The 21769-nt window shown below is 51.5% G+C and overlaps 2 protein-coding genes across 8 annotated transcripts in view; both read right to left on the bottom strand.

The window, feature by feature from the left end:
• Nucleotides 1-317: 317 nt before the first annotated feature.
• Nucleotides 318-8523, bottom strand: DDOST (dolichyl-diphosphooligosaccharide--protein glycosyltransferase non-catalytic subunit). The gene is made up of 11 exons (XM_047724648.1): nt 8316-8523; nt 7996-8106; nt 4549-4635; nt 3453-3556; nt 3245-3339; nt 2863-2956; nt 2341-2489; nt 1814-1961; nt 1175-1295; nt 962-1068; nt 318-871 (listed from the first exon to the last, which is right to left on the bottom strand). The coding sequence occupies exons 1-11, from the start codon at nt 8467-8469 to the stop codon at nt 722-724; spliced, it is 1320 nt and encodes a 439-aa protein (XP_047580604.1). The 5' UTR covers nt 8470-8523; the 3' UTR covers nt 318-721.
• A 1030-nt stretch (nt 8524-9553) lies between these two features.
• The window catches only part of KIF17 (kinesin family member 17), a 41410-nt gene continuing 29194 nt past the window's right edge, over nt 9554-21769 (bottom strand). Inside the window, exons 13-16 of one of the 7 annotated variants that reach the window (XM_047724639.1) lie at nt 14424-14682; nt 13426-13496; nt 12126-12246; nt 9554-11012 (exon numbers count right to left, since the gene is read on the bottom strand). In XM_047724639.1, coding sequence (XP_047580595.1) covers nt 10834-11012; nt 12126-12246; nt 13426-13496; nt 14424-14682 — 630 coding nt within the window. In that variant the 3' untranslated portion in view covers nt 9554-10833. The remainder of the gene's footprint in view (nt 11013-12125; nt 12247-13425; nt 13497-14423; nt 14683-21769) is intronic. The other 6 variants (XM_047724641.1, XM_047724640.1, XM_047724642.1 and 3 more) reach the window with 6 other exon arrangements.

Below are 21769 nucleotides of genomic sequence, written 5' to 3'. Positions count from 1 at the left end.
CCACATACAATTTTTTTTTTTTTTTTTTTTTTTTTTTTTTTTTTTTTTTTTTTTAAAGATTTTATTTATTTATTTGACAGAGAGAAATCACAAGTAGGCAGAGAGGCAGGCAGAGAGAGAGGAGGAAGCAAGCTCCCTGCTGAGCAGAAAGCCCGATGTGGGGCTCGAACCCAGGACCTGGGATCATGACCTGAGCCGAAGGCAGCGGCTTAACCCACTGAGCCACCCAGGCGCCCCCCCACATACAATTTTACACGTGCTTTTTAGAGATCCAACTACGGCCTCAAGCAAGGTGAACATACACGTCAACTCGGTAATCCTATTAGAAAGTCAAACACCTTGGTGTGTTTAATTAACCATGTCCTCTCCCTTGAAGTTCTAGGATTTCATGCTTAAGGGAAATGCAGTCCTTGGTCAGCAACACAACTGAACAGCATCCCCACCACAGCAAAGCACACGGGCCAGACAGAGTTGGAGGGCAATGTTTATCTTAGAAATGAGAGTGACCACATATGAAAAATACCACTTAGCACACATAAAAATCAGTCCCCACCCCCACCCCTTGGTACTCGATGCTGCATTTCCCCCTGAGGTAAGGCTGTGCCACTGTCACACGGCTTTAAAAAAAAAAAAAAAAAAAAAAAAAAACCCACCATACAGGAAGACCCAATTCTACGCAACTCCCATCCGCGTGTCTTAGGGAGTCCCAGGGCTCCGCCCCTCAGTCAGACTTCTCCTTCTCTTTCATGTGCAAGAAGACCGTGCTGAAGATGAACAGGCCCAGCATCATGGAGAAGGCGCTGGCGTAGTAGGGATAGGCCGAGGGGATGAAGCGCTCGTACTGCGTGTGCTGGAGGGGCCTCACGGACACCTATGACAGGGCAGAGGTGACAGGTCCCGGCCGCCCAGCGGCACAGGCCGGGTGACTGTAGCCAAAAAGGGGACCGTGACTGCCGCTCACCTGAGTGGAAGAGTGCAAGTGCGTGTAGCCTAGCCGGTTGTAATCCACTTTAAACTGGAACACTCCATACACGTCTGGCAACTTGAACTGCACGCTGTATTTGCCACCTGGGGAAGATCCGAGACTGTAACCAGGAGCGGCTTCCTGCCTCACAAGAGCAAGTCACCGTGGGGCTGTCAGCCCGCAGCTTTCCCATGCACCACTCCTACTTACCTTTCTTCTTCAAGAACGTCCTCACGAAAGGATCGATGCGGACAAACTCCAGCTGAATGTCATCACCATCAAAGGGGACCCATCTGCCATCTGAGAGCTGCTCGATCACGATGCTGTACTCCTGAGACAACAGGCTGGTTAGCCGGGGGGCCACCACTCTCGGAGCTGCTCTGAACTGCTTGTCTGCCTGACCAGACTCCAGGGGAGCCCCATCCCCCCCACCCGGGACAGGAACTCCGAGCCACAGCTTGGCACAGGCCCATCCAAGTCTGCACCCAGACCACTCGCTCACAAGTGGGCCGGGCACTCTTGGGCCTTCCTGCTGCCACCTTTCCTACCCCTTTACATCCTCCAGACCCGACTAGCGAATCCCGCTCCCAGCAGCGAGCACCGGGGGAAGCCATCCCGCTCCTGCCCTTCCAAGGCGAACCCACGCCCCTTCAAACCCACACCCCTTCAGACATCAGCTTATGTGCCAGGCGCTCTGCACCTACACGGACATTCTTAGGAGTAGAGATGAATTTCTTCTTCCTTATTTAGGCCACTAAGGCCATCAGAGAAATGTTCAATAAAGACTTTCAAGCCAAAGCAACTTGGCCAAAACCGCAAGGGGACCCTCCTGCTCCAAGGTGCGCTTACCACAAGGTCGGTGACAGTGTAGGCATTGGGTGGGGCTGTCTCACCCACCCGATGGTGGGACACAGGCCCCACGCGGAGGACCCCTTCCTCCTTGAACACCCAGCGGGACAGGGCCACAGCTAACTCATAGTTGCCCGTCTGGGAGTACCTGCAGAAAGGGAAATCGAAGCTAGAGCACCAGAACCGGCTTCTTCCCAGCGGTGCCTGATAAGTGAGACAGATCCCTATTCATCGAGATAAACCCTGGGGGCCGTGCACATCTAGATAAATTCTGAAGGGCACGTGGCAAAGCTGTCAGGTGGTGGTGCTCTGGGGGTCACCTGTACAATTATTACACATCGAAACATCACCAGATAAGCCATTACTACTTGAAAAGTTTGTGGAGTGCCAACACCAATAATGGCAACAAAAGTCTTCAAATTATTTTAAAGTATCTGAAGATAGCTAGCCTCTGACACCCCTGTCGCTAAAAGGCTCCTTCTTCCCCAGCACCCTGGACCACACCCCCCAGAGCCCCCAGCACCGACCTCTGGGAGCCAGGCGCGGCCTTCTGCACTGCTGAGTTGAAGAAGGCGTCACTGAAGAAGTCCAGGGAGCCGCTGAAGATGACCCGCGCGTTGTTCCTGGCCTGGAGCCCGGCAATGAGCAGGGTGTTCTTCCCCACTGCATGGGGGTACTGGGAACAACAGGGGGCTGTCATCCAAGAGAGCTCGGGCAAAGGACAAGTGACTAGACCACAAGCACCTGGGCCCTACCTGATGGTGGTACCTGAGGCCCCACTGCCTCTGTCCCTGCGTCCACCAACTTCTCACTGCCCAGCCCCTGCAGTGAGCTCTCCTGTTTTGTTTTGTTTTTTGAGAAAGAGAGAGAAAGGGGGCACAGGGACAGGTTCCACATGCAGCATGGAGCCCAACAAGGGCTCAATCTCACGATCCTGGGATCAAGACCTGAGCTGCACAAGAGCTGGCGCCCCGCTTCTGATTTTCAAATAAAGTGCTCTACCGCCAGGTCCAGGATCTAGAGGCCTCAAGGCGGCAAAGGCCCCTCACCTGGGTGATAGGTTTATCCGGGAAGAAGGAGTAAGAGGTGGAGGAGCCCGTCAGGATGTCCAATACCAAGGGATTGTCAGGATCAGCCACCATCCTGGGGAAGGAAAAGAGAACACCCGACACTGAGCCCAAGGACCTGGGGTCCCTAAGGGCTGTTTCTTCACAGGAATGAGTCCTGCTTTCTCAACAGCTGAACCCCTGCTACAACAGCAGCCCTCCTCCCACCGCAACAATTAAGTCTGACTCTGCGTTTCCGAAATTAATTTTGCACACGTCCTCCAGGGAAAAGAATGCCCCCAAATCAAGTTTGGGTTAGTTTCCCGACAAAAGAAAGTGGTCCTGTCCTTTCCAGGGTTCTAGCACCCTATGCCTTCTCACTCACCCGACCCCTCGAAAGAGGATGGGGTTCAGAGATGATCTCCCGACAATGGTTGGGGCCTTCAACAGGTTCTCGGGGTCAGCCACAATGAGCGTATGCTGCAGCGGCAGAGGGAAAGAAGAGGGTCAGGAAGAGGGACCCCCATACCAAGGACTCCCTCCCGACCTCCTCTCAGTTTCCCGGCTGAACTCTGCTCTAAGGGCCTGATTACCTGGCCAAGGTCTGAGATGTCGTAGTTGTGATGGTCAATGACAGCCGTTTTCTCCTCGTCGAATTCAATCCCACACTCACTGCCCAGCTCTCGAAGAGGATCACCTGCACAGACCCAAGAAATGCCTGGCTCAGCCCTTAGAGATGCACCCTGGGCCAAGCAGTGTCATTTGCCCTGGCATCCTGGTGACTCACTCTGTCCCAGTTACCCCAGAGCCCTGCAGCTTCCCCTGGCTGAGGTCAGCCCCAGCTGGACCGCAGGACACAGCATGGCACTCTCACTGCGGGGGTCAGAACCTGAATGGGTAACTCAACCAACCACCTGGCTGCCTCCACCCCCAACACACAGAAACCCCTGTTGGGGCAAAGCAGGTACCTCAGACAGACGTGACCTGGATGAGGCTGGCCTCACAGGACTTCTCTCCTCCTTGTCACCCCCAACGAGAAGCCCACCCAGTATGATTGTAAACATCTGGCAATGCTGGGGCACCTGGGTGGCTCAGTCGGTTAAGCATCTGCCTTTGACTCAGGTCATGGTCTCAAGCCCCAAGTCAGGCTTCCTGCTCAGCAGGGAGTCTGCTTCTCCCTCTCTGTCCCCCTACTCCTATGCTCTTTCTCTCGAATAAAATCTTTAAAAAAAACATAAACAAAAATAAACATCTGTCAATGCTGAGAAAAATGAAACAAGGCTGGCCAGGGGTCTGCTGAAGCCGAGTAGCACGCATGCAGACTTCAGGATGCTGCTCTCTCCCCACTGCCAGGTATCTCTGAAATTTTCCAAAGCAGGAAACGAAAAAATAATCTACCAAAATGCTCCGAGGTCTGCCCAAGGAGCCCCGACTTGTCGTCTTTTTGTAAGGGAAGTCCCACCAACATGAACAAAAACAAAACAAAAGGAAAAAACAGGGCCCCCAGCCCTTAAGAGGCCCAACATCTCTGGTCACAGGAGCACAGGAGGGACTGAATGGCTCTACAGTGTCCGTACTCACTGCTCAGCCCGCCTAGTGAGCACCAATCTGGCAGCTTCCATTTGTAAAACTCGCCAAGCTTCCCAGAGAAATGATGGAAAGCACTAGACGTTCCCAACTCAGACTTACCAATGTCTGAGCTAGCAGCCACCAGGACACTGCCTCCACCGTCGATAAAGGTGCTGATAGTCTCCACATTGATGTTGCCTCCGAAATCTGAAAGCACCACCAGACAGACTGACTGAGCCAGAGTGCTCCTCGGACACGTGGGCGGGGAGGCTGCACCGCCTACCAGCCACGATCCATCCCAGCCTCTGCGGCCCACAATGAGACGGTCATTTACCATATATGCCTGTTTCCCCAAACTGAAGATCTTAAAGGAATAACTTAAATTCACAAGCTTTTAACTTTGAGAAGTATAAATGACAGAGTCAAACACCTACCAATTATAGTTGTCAAGTTAGTTATGCACATTTCAAATCACATATAAAATATATGTTCAGAAAAGTTGCATTTTCCCACTCACGTCATGATACAACTTCATTCAAACTCACCACCTGCGCTTTTCACATCAGTATCTCTGTCATCACTGGAGTGACTTCTGGCTGATGGTTCTCTAGAACCCATCAATTTCACTTCCATCTAAATTGTCTTAGAATGAGCGCTTCTAAATGAGGATGATGCGGTCACCTGACACTAGTACTCATTTGCCAACATGCGTAACTTTTCCCCCTATTAATCCTATGATTTAGATCCACAGGAGCCATAACAGAACCACTCCGCAGACTGCTTTTATAAAGTGATCCCCAAAAAGGCACATTAACTTCCAACCTTTGTACTTATGAGACAGTATCTTTCTTTGGTCAGTCAATCCTGGTCTGGGGACTGCCACGAGCACCCAGAACCAGATCAAGAGTCTTCCCCAAAGTACAACCTGATGTTCAACATAAAGTAATGGAGGGAATGCTTAGGAATTCACTTAGTCATTACAAGAACATTATTTCTTTTCTGCAGAAAGAAAAGGACAGTGGGAAGGAGTGGGAGCTACATATACAGGATGTCAGGAAAGACCCAGGGCAAGTAGCATCTGAGGTGTGAGAGTGGCCCAGGCAGCATGGGGGGCATCGAGAATGACAGGTGTGGGGTCCCCGAGGCAGGTGAGCCTGTCCCAGCAAGGAGCCCAGTGTGGCTCAGCTGGAGTGTGAAGGGGCGAGCAGAAGCAGGTGAGGCCGCGCTGAAGTGGGGAGGGCAGCTCACGAGGCTCTATAGGCCCCTGTGAGGTTGGCCATGAGGAGGAGCCATTGGCGGCTTTCGAACAGGACACCAACATGACCTGCTTCATATTTCTAAAGGACAACTCTGGCAGCTGGGTGGAGAATCGGGTAAAGGACTAGAATGGAAGCAGAGCAGTGGGTTAGGAGGCCACTGTGATAATCCAGGCAGTGAAGAGAGAAGGGTAAGGGAGGGAAGGAAGAGAGGAGGAGGAGGAAGACAGGAGGGAAACAGGAGGGGGGGCCTCACTCCTATTGTGAAGGTAAAGTCAGCAGGGCCTGTTACGGACCAGATACGGGGTATGAGGGGGGAGGGCTAAGGACAACCCCAAGATTTTCAGCTCAAGCAAGTGCCGTGTACTGAGACTGGATAGAGAAGTCTGTCCATTACACATCAATTATGAGTCCGTAATATGACTATGTACAGATACAACTATGAGAATGGCCTTCTGAGGGGTCATTTTCAGGAAAAAACAAAGAAAAAAGCAGTTTACCTTACCTTCAGGCACTGACAGAACATTTTGTACCTACAACTTCACCTCTTCTACTACATTCAGAAAGCCCTCTATCCCCCTCCTACAGACAGGCCAGGCAGGGTCGGACAATTCAAAAGCCGTTCCAAGCACAGTAGATAGAGTGGTTCCTGGCCAGGGGCAATTCCGCCCTATGAGCAATGTCTGGAGGTGGCTACTGCCATCTAGTGCGACACAGGCTCAGAACGCTGCTACACATCTCACAGTGCCCAAGACCGCCCCCTACAACAGAGCTATCCAGTCCCAAAAGTCCAGAAGCGCCACCGTTGAGAAAGCTTTGTACAGTGGGAAGAATCCAGGCTGTGAGATGGAGCTACCTGGGCTTGAATCTAGGACACCTCTCCACCTTTCTGTAGTCTTTTCCGGGTACGAAGGATGTGCTAAAGGACCATTCTTCTATGCCAGCATTGCATGTGACTTGGGAGCTCCCTAATCCCAAAGTCAGGGAGGAACCCACGGGGATGGAGAAGGAAGCCAGGCCAGGGTTCTCACACCTGAGGGGGCTAACTAGTCACAGCACCACAGAGCCAAGGCCAAGTTCTTACCCTAAACCACCCCCAGCACATACAAGTCTTCTCCCCAGGAGCGCCCATGCAGCTTTCCTGCAGCAGGCGGGACTTACTGCGCTAGGCGCAGAAGAACTACAACAGTGATGTGGGCCGAGCTTTAAACACTGAATCTCAGAGAGGCCTTCTTCCCTTTAAAATGATTTTCCAAGCTTGCCCCATCAAAGAGAATGTCTAGTTTGATACTGATCTTAACATTTCTCTAATGTTTGCTAGTCTCCTTTACGTGGAAGCCCCAGACTCAGTGCCTTCAGCAGGCAACAGAACCCGGCTAGAACTTAACAGCGTTTACTCTATTTATAGTTACGTTTTAGTGAAAAAAAGTGATGATACCAGCTTTCCATTTTTCGTGGAGATACCGGGTTCATTACTGGTTTCCTTTTAAAATGCTGTTAGAGTTTTGTTGTTTCTTTTTTTCCTTTTTTTTAAAGGGGTCAATTTAAAGAAATATTAAGTATTAATGGGTGATGTGGAATACAGTAAAAATCAGGAAGGAGGTACAGAAATGACTAAGATTTGAGAAACACTGTTTAGCTTCTCTGACATTCCCAAAGCAAGAGCCTACCTTGGCCTTCCCCCAACCCTTCTCACCTACAGTTCGCTTCCTTCTCGGTGACATTCCCATCCACCTGAGGACAACTTGTAAGCTGTCACAGGAATGCTGACGTATCAGTTGGATAAGCCAGGGAAGACGTTCATTCTGTTCAACAACCAGCTCTCTGCTAGGCCCTGGACATACCCATCCAGTCTCCAGTAGGGGGCTGGGCTAAATTATGGCTAATGTTCTAGCCATTAGAAACCGAATCCATCTCAAGTCTTACCATCAATTATCACAATGCCTCTGCAGGCAAACTATTTAATAGCATGCCATTTTCTCTCCCCACAGAGGCCAACGCAAGCAGGGGCACTCTCTGTCTTTCCTACCAGACCCTTTATAGAGAAAACCCCCTTCTCAGGGTAGCAGGGCCTGCACTTCCACTGTCTGTGCAACACTTGAACACACATCTCTCAGCTGTGTCTTTTAGAAAGGAGACGTTCCCTCCCAGGCCCAGGTCAGAAGTGAACATTTTCCTCTTCCCCGGTAGCAGCAGTGTCCAGAGCTGGTGACCCATGCCATGACCCAGAAAATGCGCAAGATCCAAAAGAAAGAGATCAATCAGCCGTGGGCCTTGAACCCCAGTTCTGGGAGCGACGTGCAGCACTTACCTTCTACCGAGGGGGAGAAGATGATGAGATTGTCGTAGAGGAACTCCCCGTACTTAATGAGGGACAGGCTCGGGTCATCTGCGGTCTTGAATGTGAGTTCAAAGGCCCTGTCTGGACGAGAACAGGGAGCTGAGGCAGACGGGACGCCAGGGAAAAGCACCGCTGCAGAGACCACGGCCGCCCGCCGCGAGCGAGAGGCCAGAGTGGACAGCCTCTTCGTGGAAAATCGGAAGGAGCGAGGGAGGGTGGTCGCTGCCCTGGGGCTCGGGAGCTTTTCCAACCCGACTTTCCCTCACCGCCCCCTTGGGCCCCGGTCTCACCCTTCAGGCTTCGGAAGAAAAGCGAGTGCGTCTCCCGCAGGTTGAGGTTGTCCAGCAGCACTAAGGTGCGAGGACCGCTGGCGCAGGCCGGGCCAAGCAAGGGCAGCAGCAGCCACAGGAGAGACCAAGCGCGGGCCGCGGCGCCGGGCTCCATCTTCTTCCTTCTGCCAAGATCCCAAGCACCTGGGCACAGGAAGTGCCCCGTCTAGGCTGCCCAATCGCAGCTCGTGGTCTTGGAGTAACACCCGGAAGTGATCTGGGTACGCCGCAGCCCGGCAGCCGCGGCCGCCGCCGGGACGGAGAAGATGGGAGGGCATCACCGGAAGTGCCCCGGTTGGGGGCGGAGTCTCTAAACCCTATTGGCGGAAGGGGTGAGAGGTCCCGCCTCCTCAAAGGAAAAGGTTCAATCCTAGAAAGACAGCTCCGCAGCCGCAGCCAGTCAAAAAGGCCGAGCGCCCGTAGGCTCCGCCCAGACCGGACTCCGGCCCAGACCCCAGATCCCGCTTCTTCATCAGACCGGCCAGTCCCCCTTGGGACCTGGGGCGGTGGTGGCCGCCAGGGAGCACCTCCTCCGTTAGGGTTAGGCTGGAAATAGAAACGACGGCGAGGCCCAGCTCTCCCACTCACCTGCGGCCTTTGGAAAAAGCCTGGGCTCATGGGAGCTCGAGGACAGGTTTGAAGCACCCGGTGCAGAGTGAGGCTGAGCATCAGCCCCACCACGGTCTGAGGAAAAGCTGCCGCAATCAGTTCCAAGATTTCGGTGACTCTCTGGTCCCAACCACAATCCTGGGGCAAATGGTGAAGGTAATTGCGGAGAGAGAAGGTAGCTGTTCTGACCTTTCACATTTGTCCTCGAAGCGCAAAAGTCAAAATCTCCCTCCATCCGTCTCAACTTATTCTACCTCCTCTCCGTCTCCACTGGCTCCGCTGTGAGTTCAGCCTCACCCCTCCCCTGGGCCCCAGTCCAGCAGTCCTGCCCTTCTGCATATGATCCCACATCGGTCCCCCTGGAACTCAGACCCAGTGATGCCATTTGGTGGCTTAGGAGTCTGCCACAGCTCAGGGACACCCAAGACTCCTCACTCAGGTCTCTATCAAAGCTGATCTTGGCAGCCACATCCTCCTCTCAGCCCTGCTCAGGGCTTCCCTGCTGCAGGGCTCCAACCTTGAACACACACTCCACCTCCTGCCTTTGCTCATGCCCTCCTCATTCCCATCTTAAGCCCCCCAGGATCTTCTCCATCCTTTATGATAGCCCTACCCTTCACAAGGGCACTCTGTTCCCCATAAACACCCGATCTTTATCCCTCTCAACACGGGTCCTGCAGCCTGCCTGCAGTTAGACTGATCCCCAGGGTGTGAGCTTGGCCCAGGCATGTGGCTTGTGGGATCCCCCACAGTAATTAATGCAAAATGCAGAGGAGAACAAACAAGGGGGACTAATAAGGGGCACCTGCTACGTGCTGGGAACATCACTTAACTCTCATTGAACCAATACCCCTAGGAGGCCGCTGTTCCCCTCTCACAGATGGAGCCCAGGGTGAAATGAGAGTCTCCTCTTCAACCAAAAGCCAGGCCTTTTCCCTCAGATGGTGGGGCCCTCCTGCAGGGCAGGCCTGGGATACGAAGGGCAAGGGGAGGGCCGTGCCCTCAATAGTGGGGATGACCTGGGCTCATTCCTGGCCACTTCAGGGCACCCAGTTCCAGCACAGCCCCTGAGGACACACCCCTGGCCTTTTTCTGGGTTTCAGCAAGATACAATCTTTATTGTCCAAAACAAGGGATCTGCTTTCCTAACTCAGATCTTTGGAGAATTGAATGAGGTGCTCGCCCCAGAAAAATGCACTTTTACTCACAAGTGTGGGGAGTTGCGGAAACCCCACAGCCCGTTTTTAAAGGCATCAGGTAGTTAAGAAACACCGCTCCAAAAGGCGCTTCCCTGTGAAGGCCAGGCAGCCGTGGCAGGAGGGGCCCCAATGACACTGTCAGAGGACTGGGGAAGGGAGCTCATCGGTAAAAGGCAGTTTATTGGGGCAGCCTCATGTGGGGAAGCCTCCTCTAGGCCACACACCAGCTGGGTGTGAGCTCCAGGACCCCTGTGCCCACGCCATCCAGCTTCCTGGCCTGATAGAGGCATGATGGTCTATCACCGAGATGCTGTCCTTGATCAACACGGAAGTTGCTGCCCACTCTTTTGGGGCTGCTGGTGAACGCCGTGAGGTTTCTGAGCCCATCGAGGCACAGAGTAATGGAACGGGGGTGGGGGGCACGCGCGGCGGGCTGTGGCAGGTGAGCAGATAGAACACTGGTGTGGCATGGAGAGCCGGAGCACACCTCCGCAAGGATGGGTAACAGGGAAGGGAAAGCCTCTTCCCAGGGCAAGGACCCCTCTCAAGCATCCGGACACCATGGGGGCCATGGGGAGGAGGCCTGGCTGGGGCTGCCCTGGCGGGGGTCAGGGGGGCGGCCTGGCAGTCTCACGGAAGCCCCAAGGCAGGGCAGCAGCAGGAGGCCATGTTCACAGAGGCTCACTGCCAAAGCTGCTTTTGCTTTTCTTACGCTTGGCCTTGGAAAAGGGAATGTCAAGGGACTCGAGGCGGAAGGGCCGGGGCTGGGGCATTTCGGGGGCCTGGGTAGGCGACATGGCAGAGGTGTTGCTGAGTGGGGAGCCGAGGCCAGGGGGCGAGGTGTGATGCCCTGTGGAGAAGCGGGCAGAGAAGCCAGTGAGCCAGGGGACACGGGGATGGGGAGCCCACCTCACCCCGCCCAGTTGAAGGTCTGGTCCCACCAGAGGGTCTGGGCCAGGAGCTCGGAGTTCTAGAGACTCAGACTCAGGCAGCCCAGGATCTTGAGCCAGACAGGCCTGCACTCAGGGCCCAGCTGCATGCAACTGTGACCTCGGGGCGCAGGGCCTCAGTTTCCTCATCTGCAACATGGACACAGTGCCGGGTCCTCAACTGATGTTCATTTGTGTCCTGTGCTGTTTTTCCTTCCTGATTCTCAGCTCTACTGAACTCTGCCTCCTCAACAGTCTCAACGTAGAACTGAGATTTGCTTTTTGTGGCTATTATAAGCTCTGTGGTCTTTGATTTTGCTTTTAGAAATGGAAGAACGTGGGGCACCTGGGTGGCTCAATTAAGCATCCAGCTCTTAACTTGGTTTTGGCTCAGGCCATGATCTCAGGGTTGTGAGATCGAGCCAGCGTCAGGCTCCTCGGTGGAGAGTCTGCCTAAGACTCTCCCTCCCCCTCTCCCTCTGCCCCTCCCCTGTGCTCTCATGCTCTCTCTCTCAAATAAATACATAAATAAAATCTTGAAAACAGAAATGGAAGAACAAAGTGACTTTCAATTCTTGCTTTTAAAAGTGTTTCACTTCTGTGGCCCCGTCTGCCCCCTTTGGCTCCGTGGGAGAAAGCCACACTACTGACATTTGTGGAAGCTGGTGAGCACATGCCAGGACCCCAGCTGTGTGTCGCAGGCCTCCTGTGCTCAGGGGAGGCAGAGGAACCAAACACGGTGGCTCTGTGCCAGGAGAGGAAGGGGGACAGGGAGAGGGAGTCTGGGCACGGGACATACACACCGTGTGCCAGGCTCTGGGCTGGGCCGCTCCCCCACCTCTTCTCACCTAACCCTGGGAGGCAGGCATGCCCCCTCAGTGTACAGCTGAGGAAACTGAGGCTCAGGGATGGGAAGGGGTTTTTACCCTGGACTTGACTCCAACCCGCCCATCACATCTATCCCAGCTGGCAGAAGGCGGGGCAGGGCTCTCCCTGGGAGCGGCAGCAGGACAGGAGGTGGGCGGGGCTCTCACCGAGGCTCTTCATGGGATCCGTGCTGAGGATCTGGCTGGCTCGCTTGGACCGGAAGTAGTTACTGGCAATGTTCTCGCTGTCGCTCCGACTGAGCATCAGCCTGTAGCGGTCTTCTTCCTGCTGAGATTCCAAGTTCTTGTGGGTCAACGCCCTTTGTTTCTACAGTCCTCCCCTCTGCAAGCCTGCTGGGGTGGGGGGCCTCCCGGAGCCTCCCGGCCCACTCTCTGGACCCCACTAGAGACCCCAGACTCCTGCGGTGGGATCCGGGCAGCTCGGGAGAGTCACAGCTCCCTCCAAGCCGATGCCACCTGCCTTCCTTGGGATAGGAAGTGTCTTGTTCTCCAGTACCACGTAGTCCAAACCCATCACGACATATTCACAGACTAGGAATGCCCCACGGGCACCATCAAGGTCATTACAACAGGAGCCCCCATCTCTCATCCCCAAAGACTATGATTTGTCACCACTATAACAGACTCTGCGTCAGCCTGACTCTCCCTTCAGGGCTACCCTTCTCCCCCTTGACATGGTCCTGGTGAGGCGACCGTTCTCTGTGCCCTAACACCACCACACCCTCTCGCCCACACCTGGCTGCACAACTGGGCATGTGACCAGCCCGAACCAGTCACAGAAATATACATCTTCCGGACATAAGTCCCTAGTCCAAGAGCAGGCCCCCTGACCCAGACACGGCTGATCAGAATCTTTCCACAAGGGCTGGTTTAAGATGTGGTAAGAGACTGGGTCTCTTCCTCTTGGATCCCCATCTTTCCTGCCGCGCACAGAAAGCCTGCCTGGGTCGAAGCTGGCACCGCCAGGGAAGCGGAACCGAGAGGTGGAGAAGCGCACAGAAAGACGGCGTGCTCTACAGGAAGGTTTCCTGACCTCCGCTGTTGTAATACGAAACATGGGAGATGGGAGAACCGAGTGACTCTGGAAGCCCAGTTACTGTTTTGTGGGCCCTTGAGGGCCCTTTGGTTGGAGGATCCCAGCGAGGGCCCAGGGAACCAGAATGTACGGCCTGGCCTCTGCGACTGAAGACGAAGCTTCGGTCCTTGGTCAGCGGGATGGACTTTCCCCTCTGGTCTCTAAGACCATAAGTGCCTTTGAATGAGACCCAGAGCAGGGGAGGGTCCAAGAGAGAGACACAGAAAAGATCGCCTCCTGCGCTGACCCTCAGGTGGGAGGGAAGTAGAAGCCCAGGGCCCTATAAAGAGGCTGACCCGCAAGGCCCCCGTCCCCATCACCCCCACCCCACACCAGCTCCCCACACCTCACCCCCTCCCCCACTGGCCTTACCGTGCCTGGTTCACCATTGTCTGCTGTGGAGGATTTGCGGACTGCCTTGTTCTGTGGCCCTGTTGGAACTGTTGTGAGAAACACAAGCTGAAGTCACTGCTGCCTGGTCCCCAGACCGCGGGCCAGAGGGCCAGGGTGGGCAGCACTCGCCCAAGCTCCCAGGCCCGGAGCCAGGGGAGCACACTGCCCAGGCCACAAGATGACTTTGGGAAACATACCAGGAGGGCTCAGATGCCAAAGCAGCCATCCTCCTGCTTCCCACAACCCAGCGGGCAGGAGAAACCCTGCTGACAGATGCTGGCGCTTGGGAAATGACTCAGAGACTGAACAAACATTCTCTGATGGGGGAGGGGGGTGCTCCCAGCTGTGAGGCCAGAGATAGACCTTCGAGACCACCTTCCCCAGCCCCTTCTTTGTGAAGATCCGGGACCTTCATAAATAGTGACCTTCATAAGGTCACACAGAAATCAGGGCCAAAAGCAGAAGGTGAACCCATTTCTATCCCGGGTCCTGGGACTCGTGGCTCTGACTGGGACCCTGGTTCAGTCACTTCTCTATCTGAGGTTCCAGCTCCTTAGATGTCAAACAGGAGCAATCATCTTTGCCCTCCCCCGGAGTGCTGGGGGAGCTAATTGAGTGAAGATCGCGACAGTGACCAAACGTAGCTCTCACTTGCCTCAGGCCGGCCATGGCGCTAAGGGCGTCACACGCATGAACACATGCCAAGCCACCCAGCGATCTTTACAGAAGGTGCGGTTAGTAATCCCCATTTCACAGATGAGGACACTGAGTCCCAAAGAAGCCACACAGGGAGCAGTGGAGCACAAATTCCAGCCCACATCTGTCTGACTCCAGAGCACACCACTTCTCTCTCGGGTCCCCACCGTCTTGGAGCCCCAGGGTCCCCCCTGTGGCTGCCGCACCCACAGCCAGCAAGCCCGGGGCCCCGGCTCCGGGTCAGCCCGCAGGAGGCCCGAGGGGACAGCCGAGCACCTGACCTACTGGGAGGCTGGTTTTTATGATGATGGGCTCGGGGATCTTCCAGAAGCCGTTGTCCTCGTCCCAGCAGGCCTCACGCCTTATCTTCTCCAGGTTGCTGTAGTTACAGTCCCGGCGGATGAGGGGCTGCACCTGCTCCAGGAGCTGCTGGAGGAGCATGGAGTCACGCTCCTGCCGGCGGATGGTGGCCAAGTAATCAATCTTCTCCAGCTGGAACTCTGACTGCAGGTCTTTGATCTCCACCTCTGCTGCCCGGAGCTGAAAGCAAGGGGTCGGGGGCAGCAAGAGGTGAGCAGGGAAGACACCAAGCCATGTCGCCATCTGCCCACCTGCAGCACCCACGGCCTGCACCTCTAGCTGCCCACTCACCAGGCGGGCGCTGACCCGCCCATCCACCCACGTCCGCCGCCCATCTGTCCACTGGCACTAAATGAGCACCTACTGTGTCCACAGCCCTGCAGGAAACAGGAAAAGGACTCACTCATCAGCAACCCCTGCCGGCCCCCGGGATGATCCTGCACAAACACATTTTATCCAGGAGCCTCCGAGAAAGTGCCACACATAACACTGGGGTTACCATGTCCTAAAAGGTCAGAAAGTTGTACAGATTCTTTTCCTGAGGGGAGTGGAGGCATAAACTCTCAGCCTCAGCAGTGATGGCTCTCCCATGACCACAGCCAAGTTATGATGTGATAGACGTCAGACTTAAGAGGCAGAGACACCCCGATTTGACCATGGATTCCACACTTTTGTGATCTCCTGCCCGGGGCTGCCTGAATGGAGAATCCCCCCAAGCACAGGTGACTCCCAGCTGCAACCGTAACCCTGCTGTCCCTGAGGCCCAAGACTCCTGGGTGCACTTAAAGAGCAGGTTTGGCTAGAAAAGAAGGATGTTTTCAGATCACAGGGATGGTCATTACATGTAACCAGGCGAGAATGGATGCTGCCTGGTAGGACACAGGTGGGGAATTAATAATGCTCCATTCCTTAAGCTGAATGGTGGATACGTGCTATTAGGGTAAAAACTTTATATATTTTTGTACATCTGGAAAGATCTGGAATCCTTCACAGTGACTTTTGTAACAGATTTATTGAGATAGAATTCTCAAGTCCTACAACTCACCCATTTAACATGTACAAGTCAATGGTTTCTAGTATATTCCAAGTAGTGCAGCCATCAGCATGGTCAGGTTTAGAACATCTCATGATCCAGAAAAGGTACTCATCCTCTGCTTCTCCCCAACCCCCAGCCCTATGCAACCACCAATCCACTTTCTGTCTCTCTAGATTTGCTTATTCCAGAAATTTCATATCAAAGTAATATACAATATATGATCTTCCGCGTGTGGTTTCTTGCACTTAACACTGTTTTCAAGGTTCATCCCTGTCAGAGCATGTGTCAGGACTTCCTTTTCTTATTTTTAAAGATTTACTTATTTATTTGAGAGAGACAGAGTGGGGAAGGGGCAGAGTGAGAAAGTGAGACTTTCAAGCAGACGCCCCATTGAGCACGGAGCCTGAAGCAGGGCTCGATCTCACGACCCTGAGATCACGACCTGAGCTGAAACCAAGAGTCAGATGCTTAAATGACGGAGCCACCCAGGAGCCCCAGGATTTCATTCCTTATTACTGCCCAATAATATTCCATCATGTGGCTATACCACATTGTATTTTCCCTTCATGACTGTTTCCACTTTGAGGTTAGAATGAATATTGCTATGAACATTCGTGTACAAATTTTTCTGTGGCTGTATTTTCATTTCTCTTTGGACGATTTTCCAAAGCAGCTGCACCATTTTACATTCCCACCAACAATGTGTGAGGACAGTCATTTCTCCACCTCCTTGCCGATGTCTGTTACTACCTGTTTTATTACGGCTAACCCACGTGGGTGTGAGAAGGTAGCTCTACACCATAGATGGTAGTTTTGTATTGGAGATTTGCGTTTCCCTGGTGGCTAATGACATTCAGCACCGAGTTTCTTGTGTTCATTGCCCATCTGTTTATCTTCTTTGGAGAAATGCCTGTTCAGATCCTTTGCCCATTTCTAAATTGGATTATTTGTCTTTTTATTCTTGAGTCGTAAAGGTTCTTTATATATTCTGGATATAAGCACCTTATTGTGATATATTACTTGCAAATATTTTCTCTCATTCTATGGGCTGCATTTTCTCTTTCCTGATAGTATCCTTTGAAGCACAAAAGTTTTAATTTTGATTAAGTCCAATGTATCTATTTTTTTCCCTTTGTTGTTTGTGCTTTGGTATCATACCTAAGAGAGCAATGTCTAATTTATTTTTTTTAAGATTTTATTTATTTACTTGAGAGTGAGTGAGGGAGAGAGAGAGAAAGAGCGAGAGAGAGAGAGAGAGAGAGAGAGAGCGCGCACAGAGGGAGAGGGAGAAGCGGACTCCCCGCTGAGCAGGAAGTCTGACTCAGGGCTCCATCCCAGGACCCTGGGATCATGACCTGAGGCAAAGGCAGCTGCTTAACTGACTGAGCCACCCAGGTGCTCCAGCAGTGTCGAATTTAAGGTAACAAAGATTTACACTTTTGAGTTTTATAGTTTTAGCTCTTCCATTTAGTTTCTTGATCCATTTTTGAATTAATCTGCATATATGGTGTGAAGTTGGGGTCCAACATCATTCTTTGCCATGCGGGAATCTAGTTGTCCCAGCACAAATTGTTGAAAAGACTGTAATTTCTTCACTGAATAATCTTGGCACCCTTGTCGAAAATCAACTGACTATAAATACGAAGGTTATTTACAGACTCTTAGTTCATTCCATTGATCTATATGCCTGTCTTCATACCAGTACCATACAGTCTGGATTACTGTAAATGTGTAGTATGTTTTGAAATAAAGAAGTGTGAGTCCCCCAACTTTGTTCTTTTCAAGATTGTTTTGACTATTCTGTCTCTGGAATTTCTATATGAACTTTAGGGTCAGCATGTCAGTCATTGCAAAGAAGTCATTTGGGACTTTGATAGTGATTGCCTTGAGTCTGTAAAACAGTTTGAAGAGTATTCCCATCTAATCATTATTAAGTCTTCCAATCCATGAACATGGGGTCTTTCCATTTATTTAGGTATTCTTAATTTCTTTCAACAAGGTTTTATAGTTTGGGGAATATAAGCTTTATACTTCTTTTGTTAAATTTATTCCTAAGTATTTATTCTTTATTGATGTATTGTAAATGAAAATTTTTTAAATGTTTATTCTTTTTCTTAAGATTTTATTCATTTATTTGAGAGAGAGCGCGCGTGCACAAGCAGGGGGAGCAGCAAGTAAAGGGAGAGGGAGAAGCAGGCTCCCTACTGAGCAAGGAGCCCTGTGTTGGGGTAGAATCCAGGACCCTGGGATCATGATCTGAGCCAAAGGCAGACACCCAATGACTGAGCCACCCAGCACCCCATGGAATTATTGTTTTTTTTTTAATGTTTATGGATATTATATATTTTTATTTAAGTAGTCTCCACATCCAATGTGGAGGTTTAAACTCATGACTCTGAGATCAAGAATCTCATACTCTACAGACTGAACCAGCCAGGTACCCCAAGGAATTGTTTTCTTAATTTTATTTGTAGATTGTTCATTGCAAGTGTGTAGAAATACAATTGCTTTTTGCTTATCGGTCTTGTATTCTGCAACCTTGCTGAACTTGTTAATTGATCCTAGTAGGTAGGGTTTTTTGTGTTTTTTTAAGCAGATTCCTTAGGACTTTCTACATAAAAGATCATGTCATCTATAAATAGAAATAATTGTATCTATTCTTTTCCAATCTGAGTGCCTTTTATTTCACTTTCTTGCCTACTACCCCAGCTAGAACCTCCAGCCCAATGTTGAACAGAAGTGGTGAGAGCAGACATCCTTGTCTTGTTCCTAATCTTAGGGGTAAAGCTTTCAATCTCTCCCCATTAAGTATGATGTTACCTGTGGACATTTCATAGATGTCTTTTTTTTTTTTAAGATTTTATTTATTTATTTGACAGAGAGAAATCACAAGTAGGCAGAGAGGCAGGCAGAGAGAGAGGAGGAAGCAGGTTCCCTGCCGAGCAGAGAGCCCGATGTGGGGCCCGAACCCAGGACCTGGGATCATGACCTGAGCCGAAGGCAGCGGCTTAACCCACTGAGCCACCCAGGCGCCCTCATAGATGTCTTTTATCAGAATGAATTAGTTCCCTTCTATTCCTAGTTTCCTGAGTGTTTTTACCATAATAGGTGTTACATTTTTTTCATATACTTTTTCTGTATCATTAAGATGATCACGTGGGTTTTGTCCTTTATTCTATTGATATGGTATATTACATTAATTGATTTGGGATACTAAACCAACCTTGCATTCCTATGCTAAATCACACTTTGGCATGATGTATAATTTGGTTTGCTAGTATCTTGTGGAGCATTTTCTGTCTATATTCATAAGAAATACTAGTCTATAGTTTTCTTGTTATGTCTTTCTATGGTTTTGGTATCAGGTGATATGGGCCCCATAGAATAAGAAGTGTTTCCTTCTATTTCACAATTATTTTTTTAATGTTTTTTAGGGGCACCTGGGTGGCTCAGTGGGTTAAGCCTCTGCCTTCAGCTCAGGTCATGATCTCCAGGTCCTGGGATCAAGCCCCACATTATTGGGGGGGGGGGGGTCCCTGCTCAGCAGGGAGACTGCTTCTCCCTCTCCCTCTGCTTCTCCTCCCTGCTCATGCTCTCTCTCTCTCTCTCTCAAACAAAGTCCTGGGTACCTAGGGATGATGGTAGCTACCTAAATCTGAATCTCTCCATGGAGACCCTCTGAAACAACACACAGAACAGGGAAAGAAAATGAAACCCCCCTCCGCCCAGCCTACACCAGCAGGTCCAAAATACCAGAAGTCCAGCAGAGAGCTGGAGGGCCTGCCCCACAGCGGGAGGAGTGGAAAGCACCCAGCAAAGTGTGAAAGGGGGAGGGCAAGGTGCTGGAAGGCAGATAACATCACTCCCCCAATGAGAAAGCCCTACTTTGAGCAGGGAAATACTGAGGATAGATCAGATACTGCAAAACCCAGAATGCACTGGAATGCAGGTCGGTCTCTGCAAATCTCTGGAGAGACCAAGGGGTGAGTCTCTGCAAGGCATTGCTTCTGGACGGTGTTTAGAAGTGGGAGACCCCTTGAGGTACAAAATAAAAGTCTGCAGAAACAAGAGACCCCTCCCACTGAAAGAGAGATTGAGAGAGAAAGAGTGGACCCAAAAATGAGAGCGAGATTTGTAAGGCAAAGTCTTGACCCCTGTGATTTCCACCCCTTAGGACGTGCCCGTAACTATGTTCCTCTTCCACAGCAAAAAGGACTTTGCAAATGTAATTAAGGTTATTAATCTGTTGACTTTAAAACTGGGAGATTATCCTGGATCACCTGGTGAGCCCACTGTAAACACGTGGTGTGACCAAGGGGTGTGGAGAACCAGGCAAAGGAGAAGTGATGCTTTAGATGAAGGAGAGTCAGAGAGCTGAAGCCTAGGAGGGGCCGGCCCCGGCGGTCTCTGAGGAGGCCAGGGGGCAGGTGGCCTCTAGAAACAGAATGACCCCCAGTGGACAGCCAGCAAGGACATGGGATCCTCAGTCCTACAGCCGCATCAGCCTGAGTCCTGTCAACAACCTGACTGACCCTGGAAACGGATTCTTCCTTAGAACCTCTGAGGAAAACCAGCCCTGCCCACACCTTGGTCCCAGCCATATGGAATTCTAAGCAGAGGAGTAAGTCATGCTAGAGCTGGACCGTGACCCAAAGAACTGTAAGATAGTAAGTTTGTGTTCTTTTAGGCAACTCTATCTGTGGTGACAGCTAACTCCCACAGCAATAGGGGACAGTCTATTTAATACTGCACTTCACTACAGGAACAGAAGAGTGTGCTGTCGACTGAGTAAACCCAGCCAGCCGCCCAAACCCTCACCTCTGCTTTCAGCTGGTCCTGAAAGTGCAGAAAAATAAGACACTGCAAAATACACAGAAAAGAGCAGAAGTAGCTAATCAAAGCTGCTCTTTGAAGAAAGAGGAAATGAAAATCAAAGCATTTCAGAAGAAAATCCCCCCCAAAGCATGAGCACATAGAACCAAAATATAACGCAACATCCCAATGTGCATAAAATTTCCTTCAGTTCACACATATGAACATCTCAAATCAGCAATCCAGAAACCTTAAAGTGGAAATGGACAGAAACGAAGAAGGTATAAAATGGGACGTTTAACCAAACTCCAGAAAGAATTTTTCAAAACTTAGGTGCATAGATGAGATTACAAGATATCCCAGGAAGAACAAATGTGGCTGAAAATATAAAAAGGGTATTAAGAAAAAGCACGAAAATAACCAAGAAAATGTAAACACTACAGAGGTTCAAAGAGGGGAAAAGCATCAGCTTCTGCTTTGTCGAGATCTTTGGGTGAAAGGTGTCAGCTGGGGATGAGAGGTGCCCTGCGGTTGGCCGAGGGGGGAGGAGTCAGGGCCCAGAGCCCCTGGGGGTGTTCTGAGGGAAGCAGATGGCAGCTCCTCCCCTGTTGTCCTCACTCCCCGTGCTCAGCCATATTTACTTCCCTTCTTCTCCTGGAGCCACTAAGCTCATATTGGGTACTGGTCCCTCCCCCAGCCTGGAAGGCTCTGCCTTGCGGTACAACCTAGCCCCACCTTTCCTAAGGTTCAGGTCCCACCTCAGAAGCCACCAGCTCCAGAGAACGTCCCTGCCCCCCACCCAAGGTGGCCCCCGGGAACTTCTAGGGTTCTGCTAATGCTCAGTTCCCCAGTGCGGGTGCTGGTTCTATGGGTGCGTTCACTTTGCGGAAATGAGCTAAGTTGCGTACTTGTGATTTGCACGTGTGTACCTCAATCCAAGAAAAAAATCAAAATAAAGCCACCTGATGTGGAAAACAAAGGCAGAAGAAAAATGATTAAATTTCCTTACTGCCTACAGCCCATGGACATGTCCTTGAAAGAGGCAGAGGGACATTCCTCTAGGAGCTCAGCTGCCTCGATGTTGACACTTTGTTTAAGGGTGAGAGGCGATCCTAGCCTGATTCCCACCCCCGACCCCCGCCAGGATCCTGGAAGCCTACTTTAACATATAAAAATTCCTTTGGAAACTTCCTTTATCTCTACCTGCCAAGATACGTGCTGGCAACCGTCCCCCAAGCCTATGGCCCACCGATACACACCTGAAAGGTCCATGATTTGGGTGTTAGTAGATGGTGATGAATGACCTTTCCCCAACAATAGCTAGCCCCCTCAAGGTCCTGGAACCTTGCTTCCAAAATTCCTCGGAGGCTCACACTATCCCAGCGGGCCACTCCTCCTGGCCCCGATGCAGCTCTTTCT

Source organism: Lutra lutra, chromosome 4, assembly GCF_902655055.1.
Source record: "Lutra lutra chromosome 4, mLutLut1.2, whole genome shotgun sequence".
NCBI classification, from domain to species: Eukaryota; Metazoa; Chordata; class Mammalia; order Carnivora; family Mustelidae; genus Lutra; species Lutra lutra.
This window is presented reverse-complemented; position numbering and strand designations above follow the sequence as displayed.

Coding starts and splice junctions, on each gene's coding strand:
- DDOST (XM_047724648.1), bottom strand. CDS start 8,469: ATGGAGCCCGGCGCCGCGGCCCGCGCTTGGTCTCTCCTGTGGCTGCTG. Junction 1,069..1,174: donor GACGTTCTTGAAGAAGAAAG/GTAAGTAGGAGT, acceptor GATCTTCCCCAG/GTGGCAAATACAGCGTGCAG. Junction 872..961: donor ACTTGCACTCTTCCACTCAG/GTGAGCGGCAGT, acceptor GCCCTGTCATAG/GTGTCCGTGAGGCCCCTCCA.